The following is a 15,846-nucleotide window of genomic DNA, read 5'->3' on the forward strand; positions in this document are numbered from 1 at the left end:
GAAGTCAGGGTAGCAGTACCGCAATCTCCCCTACAACAACCTTGCAACACCCCGCCCTCCAACTCCTTTATGGATCAGGACCCCTACAATTGCAACACCATGAAATTTCAGATTTAAATAGCTGAAATAATGAAATTTACGATTTTTAAAATCCCATGACCATGAAATTGACCAAAATGGAACATGAATTTGGTAGGGCCCTTCTCATGAGGAAGTAGTGGGAGTGTCCACTAAGCTGTCCGAAAGCTCATGCTCAAATAAATTGGTTAGTCTCTAAGGTGCCACAAGTACTCCTTTTCTTTTGGTGAATACAGAATAACACGGCTGCTACTCTGAAACCTATAATTGTGTGAAGGATCTATATATTGGGGTATTGCCCTAATTAAGTCTGAAGGCAAGAGGGCAGCAATCCTAAACGGCCAAATAAACTAGACAGCAAAGTCCATCAATATGTTCTAGGTGATAAATATTTTATTAAAAGAAAAGGAGTATTTGTGGCACCTTAGAGACTAACCAATCTATTTGAGCATAAGCTTTCATCGGATGAATCCGATGAAGTGAGCTGTAGCTCACGAAAGCCTATGCTCAAATAAATTGGTTAGTCTCTAAGGTGCCACAAGTACTCCTTTTCTTTTTGCGAATACAGACTAACACAGCTGCTACTCTGAAATATTTTATTGTGCAAATAAATCAACAGCCAAAAAGAAAGCCATATTCAGCTACACTGATGCTGTCATGATATTCCCTCCCGCCACCCCCAACCTTAGTTCTCCCACCGTGAGTCATTTGTCAAAAGTTTAAGATTTTAAAATTAACAAACTACTACAACCACCAACGATCTCATCGACATTCAGATTCAGTGTGGTTCTGGACACACATTATCTTACGTGTAAAAAATCTGATCAAAGCTGGGGATGCACCATAATATGCATATAAAAACTCCTTCCAAAAAGAAGCATCACTTAATCTTGAGTCAACAAAAGGGATGAGTTTGAAAATACTGTATAAGATTTTTCAAGCTGAGTGTAAATATCTAAAACAATTGTGTGAACCGAACTTTGAAAATCTGGACCCTTGTTAGAATTATCCACAAGGGAAAAATGCAAGGTGAAAAAAACCCGCAAATACCATCAAGTGTGCTAACAAATAAAGACAAAAGCAGCTAAACATTTTTAAGAAGTTGGCACAAAAGATATGGTGTAGGACGACAAAATAGCAATGTCTAAGTTGCAGAGAAAAATCGGGAACTAGCTAAATACTCAGGTGATCAACTATCAAACACCATGATCTGCAATACAGAAAGAGAGCAATTATTTTTATGGCACCCACCACAGCAGTATGTAGGTGTCACCACAGAAATTCAGGACAGAAGCCAATAGTGCAGCATCAGAAAACAGTAGCCATAATGATGGCACATTAGGTAAGTTAATGGAGGACAGGTCCATCAATGGCTATTAGCCAAGATGCTCAGGGATGCAACCCCATCCTCTGGGTGTCCCTAGCCTCTGACTGCCAGAAGCTGAGAGTGAACGACAGGGATGGATCGCTCAATGATTGCCTGTTCTGTTCATTCCCTCTGAAGCACCTGGCACTAGCCCCTGTGGCAGACAGGACACTAGGCTAGATGGACCATTGGCCTGACCCTCTATGGCCATTCTTGTGTTATGTTGAGCACTAGGTATTCTTGGACACTTGAACTGTAAAATGCTCATTCAAGCAGTGTCTGGAGAATGAGTGAAACAAAGCAAGTTTGTTTGCTCTTTGCAGAAACACATTTCACCACTTGTAACAAGAAATTTTTAACCACCACACACAGACACATCCAGGCTGTAACAGAAATTACCAATTATATTTGTCACAGACATAAATTCTAGTTATAGATCTCTGGTACTCACAAATTATACTTAGAATACAGAATTTCAATCAGTGCAAAATGTACAGTCAAAATTACACACAAAACCATATCGCAAAATATATACAGAATTATTCTAAGAACATAATCTGAGGACAAACTGATGTTTAAATATAAAAGAAAAGTCCACCTCTTTTTATTTTTTAGTTACTACATTTTAGGAACATTAATTCATAGAGACAGATTACCAGCACAGTGGTCTGCAAGGCAGAAAACTAGAAACTAGTTATACCATGAAAACCATCTTTTTTAAGATCAAACCACAAGTAAACAAGTGTGATATGCTTTATTAGTTTGAGGCACACAACACAGAAATAGAATTCAACCTCATTAATGGCTACACTTTCTACAAATTGTTTCTAAGAATTATCAGGCAGAAGCACAGAGAATAAGCACTTCACACTAGCCGAATGGTCAGTTTAGCTTAGGTTGACGGTGTAATCCACGTGGCCCAACACGTTACAACATTCACAAGAAATGCCGTAAGACATCATGAAGTACCTTGTTTTTAAAAACTTGTTAAAGAGCTAGTCCAATGAAATCGGCTGCTTGGACCACTTGGAAATGGAAAACACCACAATTTTTCAGCTAATGATAATTTACCACATAATGGAACTTTTGCGTACAGGAGGATAATCAAACTTTTCTATGGCTAACCAAAGAATTTGTGCTTCTCTGATTTTGATATCAAGATATCAGATCCCTCCCCCGCGCCCCCCCCATCTCAATCTACAGCTTCACCGAGGTATCTTACTGTTTGTCTCTCAGCCATTTCCAATTAAAAATGTTCTCTTAGCACTTTTGAAAAGCTGAAATGAGCCAACTACTTCTATGACACAGACCTCGCAGGATTTTGCTTTAAAGGAGTTAGGTTTAGATTTTCCAAGCACCTATATTTGCTCACTTTTAATACTTACTCACTAATTTCTTTGGCACCTCTTGCTACTCCCTATTTGGCAAATTTAAAAGCATAAAGGGAGGAGAGCAATCGCGAGAGCAGCATTTGCCCGATATAGGATTCTGTGTCCCTTACTGGTGTACACTTGGCCAAAGCGACAGCTGTCTTTGGAAGCAAAGGATGGCTGTATGGCACATTCACTTTAGGCAGACAGGGTAATAATCAGAATTGTCACAATTTTGTCCTTTCATCTGTAGAAATTCATAGATGGAAAGTTAAGCCTCTTAAACAGGTGTTTATATTGTGAATTGCTACAAGAGAAGCGTAAAAGGTCAAGGCGATTAGCACAATACAGCATAAATTGAAGATAAATTAAGCCACATCTTCTGAGAATAAGTTTCCTCTTAATAGATAAGCTAAACATAGAACAGAACTAAGGGTAGTGAAAATATCATTTCACTGCTCTATAAAGAAAAAATGCTTATCTGCTTTGAAATACATTTTTAAATCATGATAATACACTTGTTTCAAGAGCTCATACCAACTTTTTCAACACTACTTAATTGTTTATAAAACCATCTTATACATTATCAAAAATAAACTTGTCCTTTAGGAAGAAATGTTCAATCTAATACTTTTATCAGCACAAAGTCGGTTCTATCAGTTCATAGCAGAAAAGTGAAAATCCACACTTATATATTTCCGAAGAGTTACTTAAGAGCCCAAACTCAAAAGGCAACGATTCCACTCATGGGCATGGGAAGTAGAAACAACACTTCCAAAATATAAACCAGTGCACTGTGTCAAAAGCGAACCAGGGTGCGTACAATCAATAGTCACCAATCTGTAAACATTGAAACTGCTGGTCTAATCAGACATTTAGAAACAATTTTTAATAAGTTGTGTTCAAACCATTGCATTCCATGTAATGCCTTTACATTGGTCAGTGCCAAAGCACAGAGAGGTCAAAGAAGTGAAGGCCTTTCAGTTGAACTTCTTATCACACATCCTGTGTGTCAAATTAACTAGCTGTTAACATAATAAATAAATTTAAAATGAATCTCATGCATTATAAAAATTAGTCTATTAAACTAATTCATAGTTTATTTATAATGGCCATAGCCATTTTATAATGGTTTAAAGTTTAAATGAACTTTCAGTCAGTTAGATATAAATATGTATTGCAAAAATGTTACAATCTCCTCTCCTTCCCTAATGGGGCATTAAAAGACAGTACAGTAATTTCAGCTAGGGAATGGTACAATTACAAGAATAAGTAGCATTTTAAATGGCATTCTACAGACTTCTTTGTATTTTAACCTGAAAGTGCATTTTAAGTCTGCAAAAAGGTTTTCCTTATTTACACTACAAACACAAAAAGTTCTGCCATACACTAAACAATGTCTGTTCCACATTTACTTGTTAAATGCAAAATGTGTGTAAAATAATGGAAACACACACAATATGGGATCTATGTTTGAAAATGAGCCAAAGTTCCCAATAGGAATCTGAGCCAGTTCAGTAGTAACTGAAGATCTTTGCATTTCGTGGCTGTTGAAGGATGTAAGTGGAAATGAGTGGGTGGTCTCATACCCGCTGCTAGTGAACAGTCATTCAGATCAAACAGCACCATCAGAATTGGCACTAATTAGTCATCAGTTTCAGCAGAAGGGCTGAGAACAAAGGACATGAAGGAGGCACCCACAGAGTATGGCAGAGGCACACAGTCATTGTGGTGGCGGTGTGAAAGCAGCCTGTGTTGTAGACTGAAAAAACTTCTATTTCCAGGTCGCAATACTGCACTTTTCAAAAAAATATACAGCTGAACAATAAACAGGCTGCACAAAATACACAAAGCATCAGGCAACGCTATGGTATGTTTTAAATCATTTGCACTGCTATAGCTTTATCGTTGTTAAACCTTACCATTTTCAACAATTTACCCCAGGTGTATACATTTGCTACAATGGTTTAATTTTGTTTTACATTAGGCAATGTTTAGCAATGACTCTACTCACACAACAATAGGTGGGCGACTGGGTAAAACACATATATGCATAAACACATCCACCATTCAAACATTCATCCAATAGTTAGGGTCTGGACTGAGTAGATAAAAATGCCACTTACACAATAAGCTTGTATAGGATATGAAGGATTAATGAGTAAATATCCATAAGAGTTTCATTAATTATTTACAGTCTTGTGACTACTATACTACTAAAATATTTTCCTAGTTTTTTATTAAATGTGTTACACATGAAGAGTTGTGGTTTAGTTTAATATCCAGGGCCTGATTTAAATCTACAGGAAGATATACAGAGGTAAAGCTAAAATATATGCCGATGCTGAATTCTAATCTCATTGCTGGATTTTATAACCAGTGAATCTTGTTGAAAAATGCAGGTTCCTTAGATCCATGAGGTCTGTGTTGGGAATCTTAATGACACAGTGTATCTCACGGACCAGCAAGAAGGGGCTCAACACATTGTCCAATGACAATCAGACCACTCATGTGTTATCAATAAGGATCGGAAGCAAATGATGTCAGAACGTAGTCACCCAGCTAAATCCACATGCGGATATACTGTGACCAGATGTTCAATTCGCCCAGACGACTTGGTCGTTTTTTGGCAAAATAAGTCACTGACCGTTCACTAAGATCAATTTAGATTAAGCATCACTAAGTAGAAGCTTATACTACTCTAAACCAGACCATAAGTGTTGGAATAATGTTGAGGGAATAAATTACAACCATAAAAGCCAGAAATTGTGAAGTTATGGCTAAAACTCAGAGCTGACATTTTGTCCTTCCCCTGTACTATTCAATAACATACTTATCTATGACTGTATACCTTAAACATGCATTTTACCTGGGTTGGAAATTTGAGATATTGAATAGCACTTTTAGTGACCACCTTCTCCTCCCCTACTGACAAGAACTGGAAAGCCAGGAGGTAGAGGCCAAATGCAACTTTCCAAGCGGGAAGCAGGACAGGCAATACAAGTATGCCCCGAGGCTTGCAGAGGAGGTCATCAGAGAGGGGCCTCGACAAAGGATCAAGCCTGTGCTTGGGACAGCACAGTGTATGTCTCCTTATGAGCCCACAAGGACTACCCACAAGCATGACCCAGCCACACCAGGATTTCACCTCACTCCCAATATCGTTTCTGAGCTCTCTGCACCACATTTTCTAAACCACTCTAGCTTCAAATTTGTTAATGCTATTTTAAGCATTGGCCGGGGAACCACCGTAAGTTTATATAATTATCACATTTTACAACATTCTCCACTAAGAGCTGATAATGGTATGAACCATGCATTAGAACATCAAAATGTAATTATATTGCATTATCTCACTGGATTTACATAAAACCTAATTATCAGCTGTTACACATGTTTAACGTAACTTATAAGCAATGCCACCTTTCTGCAGGGAAGCCTCCAAGTAATTAATATGAATGCAAAGACTGTACATGATTAACCCTATCCCCACACACAGCAGGTGTAAGTTTGATGAAAACAAAATTACAGCTCTACAATTCCCTAAGCATCTTAGCCTTTTTAATACCTGAAATTGAAACAGCTTAAAAATGGTTACTCCAGAGAATTCTCTGTTTTTAAATTGGTTTGCTTATTCTGTGTATATTCAGTTTTCCATTCCACTTGCCCAAAAATCTGTTGTGTCTTGAAAACATACAGAAGATATTTCAGAATCAGACAAAGAGACATTAAGCTTTTAAAAAAGTATCTATTTTCATTTCCAACGTGCCAATCACCAAACTGTCTAGATACCACATACATCAGACTTCATTTCTGCATGAGCAAGGACCAGAAGCTTCCATCACTTCTTCTATTAACACACAATCCCTATCAGTGTCCTCTCTGGTGGCTGCCTGCCAGGAAAGCACTATTGCACCAGACTATGGGAGGTATGCACAAAGAGATGGATCTTGCACTGTGCTCTAAGTGTGGAAAGAGTCTGGCATTTATAACAATCAGATGGCAGGAAATTCCACAGCCAAAACGTCTTCCACTTAAAATATGCTGTGCAAAGAGTTTCACCTTTGGGATTGTAAACCACACTATTTCAGATAACAGCCACTGCAATGGGGCAGCGGGGGAGAGAGACAGGACTTAGCACATTACGATCTGTGAAGGTCAGGACTAGCAGCATGAAACAGATCCAGAGTATCAATTGAAGCCAGTGTAGGAATGGTGCACTGGTGAGACAGGCTCTCTGGTGTGGCCCGTGGAGTAGAGAGGCTTCTGTTTCTGCATGGTCTTTGCAGTCAACCCAGGTAGAGTCTGCAAATGACAAAAACATTCATCTCCATAGCTAGGCTGCATCAAAGAGAACAGAATTGATCTCTCAACTACGTAAAAGAAGCTAAAAGCAGCTACCTAAAAGCAGCATTCCTGGCCACTGTTGTGCCTTGGGTACCCATGAGCAGTGATGTATTTCCTTAGTCTGTTGACTTCACCCTGAGAGAGCAGAGAGCTTGAAATACAATGCTTTCCTCCTCCCACTATCAGCAGAAGTACCCACACTGAAGCTGAGCTCAAGCCGCTTGCTTTTCATGCACGTACCAATTTCCAAGTGCCGAAGTGGAGCTGATGCTGTGTTAGAAGAGGAAAGATGCCCATGAAATATCTGCACCATCAGCATGCAGATATCTCACTCTCAACAGAAATCTTGTTCTGATGCTGAATAAGAGGGGATGGAGTCCTGTAGCACCCTTAAGGTCAGGACACGTGGGGAAAAGGAGCAGCTGTCCCATAAGTGAGTAAAAAGCATCTCTTGATGACGGATGATAGAAACTGTTGTTTGATCAAACCGCATTTGCACTGAAGTTTCAGCTCTGTCCGTGGCAATAAGCTGATTATCAAAGCTGCTGCCATGCCTTAGCCACGTCCGAAGCATGACTAGAAGGTGTCTATAACACTGGTAGAAAACAACTGCTGCGGGCATTGACTTGCAACCACTCGCTGAGGAGACCGTGAAAAGGGGATGGCTGGCAAGAACACTGGCATCAATTGCTTGCTAAACAAAGGCTGGGCTTTTGCACATTTCACAGTCTACAGAATGCCATTCTGGAGGTAGCCCTCACGTGGGACATGGTTTCAAAGGTGCATTCCACAAGCAGCAACAGTAAGAGTCTTTTCAGAGCCTCTGCTTGAGTGATTGAGCCACGCTTCCAGTACGGTCATCATTTTTTTCTGATTTGTTGCCCCCCGAGCAGAGGTGACTGTAATGTATTTCATCAGCTCTTTCTACAGCCGAGGGTAAGTGTGCCTTGTCACCTGCTAACAGGACTCAGGTTCATGAGGACATAGCTGGGAGCAGTTCCATTGGTCAAGGACTTACCGTACACAATGCTGAAAGATATTCATCGCCTTTCCCTGTGTGGGGTAGAACTGTACAAATTCCTTCCACCACAATTGTTCTGCATCTTTCCACACTGCTGTTCAAGCCCATTCATTTCCACCTGACTTAGCTCACCAGAGAACCCTGGTGAGCTGAGAGTGAAGCAAAGAGAAGGGGTGTTTAGAAAGGCCCATGCGGGAATGGCTGTTGACAACAGATGTAGCGTTCTACAAGACCTTCAGCACATTAGCCCTGGGGCTGGGCAGTATTCTCAAACACCCTGACCCATCAGTCTTCAGCAGGTGGGCAAGCAGTCAGATCACCTTTCTGGGAGGACTGGCATGCCCTAACCTGGGCTTACAACACACACTGGTCCAGCTAGATTACAGTACAGTCACTATGGCCCAGATCCTCAAATGTATTCAGGCTCCACTTCCACTGAAATCAATGTGAGTTAGGTGCCTAAATAGCTTTGAGAATCTGGGCCTACACCCCTTCTCCATGCCCCAAATGCTAAGCTATACTGGCAGCCTGCAAGAAAGAGCCATGGCTAAACAGTTGCGGGAAGGCTGTTTTCAGAAGTATACTGGAAAATAAGCCTTTCGTTACTTTATTGCTAAATACTCAGTCATCTGAAGTCACAGCATTTTCTACAGCAACGACGTACATATTGCCAGACGTACAGTCTTATTGAACACGCACTATGCCTCATAAGAAAACTCAAGGAATTAAATTATTGTGTATTTCCATTTAATGTTAGCCTGCCTCTATGTTCACGTATCATAGGCTATGTCTACACTACAAGCCAGGGGTGTGAATCCGCTGCTTGCGAACACATCTCACGGTAACCCAATGAGAGCCAGTGCAGATATAAATAGTAGTGTAGCCATGGTAGCACGGGCAGCAGAGGCACGGCTTAGCTGTGCCAAGCACATGCCTGCCGATTTCAGGCTGGTTTGTACATGGTGAAGTTCAGCCATGCCTCCACTACTACATACGCTCACGCTAGCTTTCATCGAGCTAGCATAGGAGAGGAATCACGCCCCTTGTAGAGAAACAGCCTTAATGAACTGATAATCAATGAAACAGTCGTTTTCAGCAGCTTTTTACCAGAATTAGTACCCATTCTTCAAGTCTCTGGAGCTTGTATGGAAAGTCATAGTCACAATACATTTACACATAGGGCATTTTTTTTTTTAGAACTTGAATTTGAAACAAGACCAATGAGGACCTGTGGAGGAGTATGGAGTCACCAAAGGTAGAACGCGCAGCGGGGGAGAAAAATAAGAGCCCAAGAAGTCTGTCGTCTACATATATTACTGAGGTAAACTTTGCCCCCATTTAGTCAAGAGATAGCTGCTGAACTTTACCAACCCTTCCACAGTGTTTGATGTCTGGAAGAGGCTAGACCATTTCATAACTGCTTAAAACAGATTTTTGTCCCCATTTACTTTATCCAAGTAAACCATGTTGAAACTATCCTGTCTTAGCCATTTTGACTTGAGCGTTTCAGCACAGGTTTTCTCCTCTGTACACGGCACTCTTCATGTTGGGATCATTATCACGACAGTCATTCATCTCGAGTAACATGATCTCAAACTGCAACGCCTCAAATTGTGTTCTTTGGCCTTACCCAGGAAGGTCACAGTACAACAGCAAAGAGATGCAACCACTACTCTTCTGTTTGTTGGAAGACTGTTGTTCAGGGCTACTTTAACAGAACCTTGTGATGATTTCTCGATGGAAGATTATGTAAGAAAAAGGCAAGAAATTTCTTAACAAAATGAAAATTCTGCAAAACCAAGTGTGAAGAGCTCCATAGGATAGATCTGTGTTATCTATTGGTACTGGGCAGTGCTTTAGGGAAGGCTACCAAAGGCAAACATTTCGAATGAAATTAGTGGTATACAAGTAGGTGTGCATCAGCCATCTAATGAGGCACAATCATTTAACAAAACAAGCAGAACACAGTACTATTACAATGGAATAAAGGGCAGGCTCATTAGGACCCCTTCTTTACCAGACCCCAGCACCCAGCTGTACAGTGCAGGCTCCTTTCATCGACAGTAGTTCTGCTGCTTCTGTTCTGGAAAGGTCCGCTCCACTTAATGTCCCACTTCAGTGACTGAGACACTATCCGTTCTTGTCTCTTTCAAGCTTCCAGTTTTTTTTGGCTTCTGTTTGGATTTTTTCAACATGTGGACCTTCAATAAAACATTTGTAGAGACGATAAACGAAAGCAACAAAACATCTCTTTATTCAAGCAAATTTAAGAAAGGTATGCTTAGGAATGAATAATATACACATTAATGCTGCAACAGAAAAGCAATTTAATAAAGATACTATTAACTTAACTCTCACTTGTCTTTTTTAACCTCTTATAATTATATCACCCAAGATGACTAACAGAGTCAAGAAAAGCCTAATTTTTGATTTGCTTACTTTGTGCATTTCAGAGCAGTTTCTGTAGAGCGACTCCAAATTACAAAATGTGTATCTCTCTCTCTCTCGTGCAAGAAGGGAAGAGTTTTTAAACACTGGTCCTCTTTACAAAAAAGGTTAATACTTTGAAAGAGGCAAGGTGGGTGAGTGAATATCTTTTATTGAAGCAACTTCTGTTGGTGAAAGAAAAGCTTTTGAGCTACACAGGGTTCTTTTTTAATCTGAAGAAGAGCTCTGTGTAGCTGCAAATACTTTTCAAATAATAAAGGCACATTCTGCAAACGCCTTTTTTTTTTTCCCAAGACAAAAGCTTGGCATTCGATGAGATTTCTGTAACTCTTTCTGTAGCAACAGATTTCTGCAGTCGTTCTTAAAGGGGTCATTCAACGAACTTCTGTGGCAGGAACTTGTGTGTGTGAGAGTTATCAAATGCACTGACAGTGCAAAAGAATCATTTGGCTGCTTCACTGTCAGCAGAAACTTTAATTCCTTGGATGGGGGACACTTTACTCTCAATCCCCCAGCCGCTCTTCTCCTTCCCCTCCCATTGCTCATACGTCTCATTTCTCCACTTTCTTGCTAGCTAAATTCTGTCCATAGATTCCTTGACCACTGAACAGGGAATGCACTGTCCCTCATACACCATGCTCCTGGATTGTCTGAATAACCCTGATCTGCTGCAACGCAAACAATGTAATTAGAACATGGCTCCCTGCTGTCTCATGCGAGGGTAAGCCACATTACCAAACACCCAGGGGACTGTTTTCTTAAACTTGATCTCTCAATACTGTAGTTTTGCTGGTGCAGACAGGCCCTTTAACTAATATATGTGAACTTCTTTGAATTTCATGGCGTAGATTCCGTAGCGTATATTCATCCAACAGTGATCACATTATGTTGATTAGTACCTTAAAAATGAAATGCACTAAGAGGATGAGGAGCCAGACAAATAGTAGGAGATGAGTCAAACAAATGGCATGACTTAGACTAAGGAACAAAAACAAACAGGAGAAAACTTTAACGGCAACCATTTACATTTTTCTAATGCAAAAAGGCAAACTGCCGAGGCAAGCTTACCTTTGGTCCTGCAACAGAAATGATAATCTGGCCTGGTGGCTGAATCCAGGGCTCTCCATCTACTTGAACAGGTATTGGTTTCAGAAGCGTAACACGAAAGTAAGATCCTTGGGCTATGCGGATCCCTGATCGCAGACCGCCCTGCACTTGACCCTATCAGAATATCAGAACTGCCATTATTTTCTAAAACTCTCTGGTATTTATTGGTACAAATAAGCCTTATAAAAGCAAGGACAGGTGCATATCATGCTTAAGACTTTTGCAGCGCTGGAGTACATCCTGGCCTCTTCGTGTCTGAGGTTTCTACCCCCTAGAAGATTCCAAAATTATGACCTGAAATTTTCAAAAGTAACACCTGCATTAACCCCATGCTGCCGTAAGGCTCTGATCCAGAAGGTGGCTCCAAGCCAATGGACCTCAACTTCGTCTGAACGCCACTGAAGTCAAAGGGGCTCCCTGCTGCTGCCAATTTATTTGTAGGATTGGGGTCTAAATTTATAAAGGAGTCCAAGTAATTGTTATCCTCAGCCCACCACATTTATCAGGATTTGTTCAAAAATATTTTTGTCTCAAGACACCTAAAAGACCCATAGAAAATAATGAGATTTTAAATTAGTTAAAAATAAAGAATTTTAAAAATCATATACAAATCAACTATATTATAATAAATTCAAATAAAGTCTAGTGCTAAGTGCTCTGCCATCATAGGATTTTGCTATCTTAAGGTAATGAATCCTAGAATATCAGGGTTGGAAGGGACCTCAGGAGGTCATCTAGTCCAACCCCCTGCTCAAAGCAGGACCAACCCCAACTAAATCATCCCAGCCAGGGCTTTGTCAAGCCTGACCTTAAAAACCTCTAAGGAAGGAGATTCCACCGCCTCCCTAGATAACGCATTCCAGTGCTTCACCACCCCCTTAGTGAAAAAGGTTTTCCTAATATCCAACCTAAACCTCCCCCACTGCAACTTGAGACCATTACTCCTCGTTCTGTCATCTACTACCACTAAGAACAGTCTAGATCCATCCTCTTTGGAACGCCCTTTCAGGTAGCTGAAGGCAGCTATCAAATCCCCCCTCATTCTTCTCTTCCGCAGACTAAACAATCCCAGTTCCCTCAGCCTCTCCTCATAAGTCATGGGTTCCAGTCCCCTAATCATTTTTGTTGCCCTCCACTGGACGCTTTCCAACTTTTTCACATCCTTCTTGTAGTGTGGGGCCCAAAACTGGACACAGTACTCCAGATGAGGCCTCATCAATGTCGAATAGAGGGGAACGATCACTTCCCTCAGTCTGCTGGCAATGCCCCTACTTATACATCCCAAAATGCCATTGGCCTTCTTGGCAACAAGGGCACACTGTTGACTCATATCCAGCTTCTCGTCCACTGTAACCTTTTCTGCAGAACTGCTGCCTAGCCGTTCGGTCCCCAGTCTGTAGCAGTGCATGGGATTCTTCAGTCCTAAGTGCAGGACTCTGCACTTGTCCTTGTTGAACCTCATCAGATTTCTTTTGGCCCAATCCTCTAATTTGTCTAGGGCCTTCTGTATCCTATCCCTACCCTCCAGCGTATCTACCTCTCCTCCCAGTTTAGTGTCATCTGCAAACTTGCTGAGGGTGCAAGCCACGCCAGCCTCCAGATCATTAATGAAGATACTGAACAAAACCATCCCCAGGACCGACCCTTGGGGCACTCTACTTGATACCGGCTGCCAACTAGACATGGAGCCACTGATCACTACCTCTTGAGCCCAATAATCTAGCCAGCTTTCTATCCACCTTATAACCTTAAATGCCGCAGGTTATTTAATGTATTATGTTAGTAATTCCTTTTATCATTTTTCTCCTTATAATTTTATTGAGAAGCTTATGAACAATGTGGAATAAGTTTATAAGTTGAAAGGGGATGTAAAAGCAAACCTCCAATAAATGAGTTTCAAATTGGTAAGCTGAAACAATATATGTAGTATCAATGATCCACAGCCTAATAAAGCAACCAAGGAAACAAAAATGAAGCCATCTCTACCCATTCTAACTTCATTTTTTAAGTTATCAGCCTTTGAAATTTCATTCACCATCCACTTCTATTTTGAAAGAGGGAAAACAAAAGCACCCGACTGCCCTAATCTATACCTCTCATTGTTTTGTGCAGCTAACATCTCTCTAAATTAAACAGTCCCATTCTTTATACAGACGTCTTTCAGGGCTTGATCCAAAGCCCTCTGAAATCACTGGGAGTATTTCCATTTACTTGAACAAGGGTACAGCAGACCCCTCAATGCCTCTAAAACTTTTTACCATCCAGCTCCAGCTTCCTTCTATATATTGCTGAATTTGGGCACCTGAACAAGGATTTCCAGAGCAGGCTTCAAAAGCTGTCTAAGCCCACTCTCCAATGGCTATCACAGCCACTGCCCCACAGCATAACAGCCGACTACTTTTGTAGTCTAATTTGACTAATATATTTTGTATTCTTACGATTCTTGGAATTTGTGTTCTGACTTTTGAGTGCTTCATTTTACAACCTAAAATTATTTTTTGAAGGTGTTTTGAGCAAAATATTTACCACAGGGCAAATTCACAGAGATGCTTAACATGGGTTAAGTGACGAGTCACTGTTTTCACTTGCTCAGTACCCCCAAACAAACAAAAAGCAGGCTCAGCACTAACTTACCATGTGCACAACTCCAGTCACCCCCACGACTTCCAGTAAGCCATCATCGATTCTTGGTTTCTCAAATCGATTATCATGGTCAGATCCCCAGAGATCAGCTCCAGACCCCCAACTGGAACAGAGCACACAAGCGTGGCCGCTGAGAGTCGGAATCTGTCAAGACTCAAGCAGTATCCAAATATCTGATCGGTTAACAATTTACGAAGCCATTCTGCTCTTCCACAGATTCTCCTTGAGTGGGGTTATGTATTTCTCCTTTTCCACTTTACAAAACACGGCATTTGCTTTCCTAAAATTTGGTAACCTCTTGATAACACTGCTGTGGGGGAGGGAAGGGGGAAGAGGTGAAAGCAGTGGGGGAGGGCTAAGTAGGTTTTCAGCTGAGAAAAGTGGATAAGAGGGAAACAGCCTCATGTCATTTTGGGTTGCTGGAAACCACAGGTTAAACCTGTGAAGTCTTAACTTTTATGATTACTACTCAGAAGGTTACCAGAGTTTTTGGTAATATCAATATGTTTTTTCTTTCGGAAGACATGATATGTTGAAGGGAAGCTAAATACTGAGAAACTGCTCTATCAAATTATTACATTTAGGCTTCAAATAGCTTTGTAGAATTAAGCAAATCAAAATCATTCCCCTAAAATCCTGATGCCAGTGGGAAATTAATATAATTTTACTTCCTAGAAAAGGCTTGAATTTCCAGTAAGAATAGTATGTTTGCATCTCCAATACACAGCTACTGCTCAACAGCGGATATGATTTTTTTCCTTTTCTAGTTCTCTCAGGAATAAAAAAAAATAGATTTAAAAAGAGAGAAAATCTCTAACTCTTGAAGCCATGACCTAAATTAGAACAAAAAGTACAGCCAATTAACTTCTCTTAACAGAGAACCCTAATTAATAGAGCCTTTTAAGATAGTTGCTACAGTTAAATACTGTGGCAGACATTTCAGTAACTAGTACACATTTGTGCAAACAAAAAGAAAGCCTGCATGCAATGTACGGGAGTTGGTAAAAGTTACTAGAAACAAATGTTATGAAATAAGAGCAGAGATAGCAAAGCGGTTCTCATTGCACTGTAAAAACAAGGGTTAGTTTCTATGAACTCAGGCCAGGACTTTCAGAAGAACTGAAGTGAGTTATCTGTCCGAATCTCATACCAGTTGAGCAGCTAGCTGCCTTACGCACCTTTGAAAATCCCAGCCAAAAAAAGTAAAGAAAACCCCTTTCATCTAGTTCTATTGACCACAGAGATTTTGGTGAGTACAACAGGGTGTTTGATGTGTACCGACACAGATTCATTTCTCACAGTTTTACCTGGGGATATTAATGAAAATGAGTCCCTCGATACTTGGTAACTCAACTTCATGCTGGTCCACTTTAAGTTTTATATCTCTGTGAAGATTTCTGGTGTGACTTATCCTCTGCAGTCCAACTTTTACATATACTCCTTTGTTGTGAAACCTATGAACAGAA

General features: G+C 40.5%; 1 protein-coding gene across 1 annotated transcript in view; it reads right to left on the reverse strand.

Moving 5' to 3' along the window:
- Positions 1-1,825: 1,825 nt before the first annotated feature.
- DGKQ (diacylglycerol kinase theta) overlaps positions 1,826-15,846 on the reverse strand; it is a 180,324-nt gene continuing 166,303 nt past the window's right edge. Inside the window, 4 exon segments of the mRNA XM_007056846.4 lie at positions 1,826-10,383; positions 11,699-11,851; positions 14,372-14,483; positions 15,688-15,834. Of these exon segments, the coding sequence (XP_007056908.3) occupies positions 10,285-10,383; positions 11,699-11,851; positions 14,372-14,483; positions 15,688-15,834 (511 nt within the window). The 3' untranslated portion in view covers positions 1,826-10,284.

Source organism: Chelonia mydas, chromosome 5, assembly GCF_015237465.2.
Source record: "Chelonia mydas isolate rCheMyd1 chromosome 5, rCheMyd1.pri.v2, whole genome shotgun sequence".
In the NCBI taxonomy this organism is placed as follows: Eukaryota; Metazoa; Chordata; order Testudines; family Cheloniidae; genus Chelonia; species Chelonia mydas.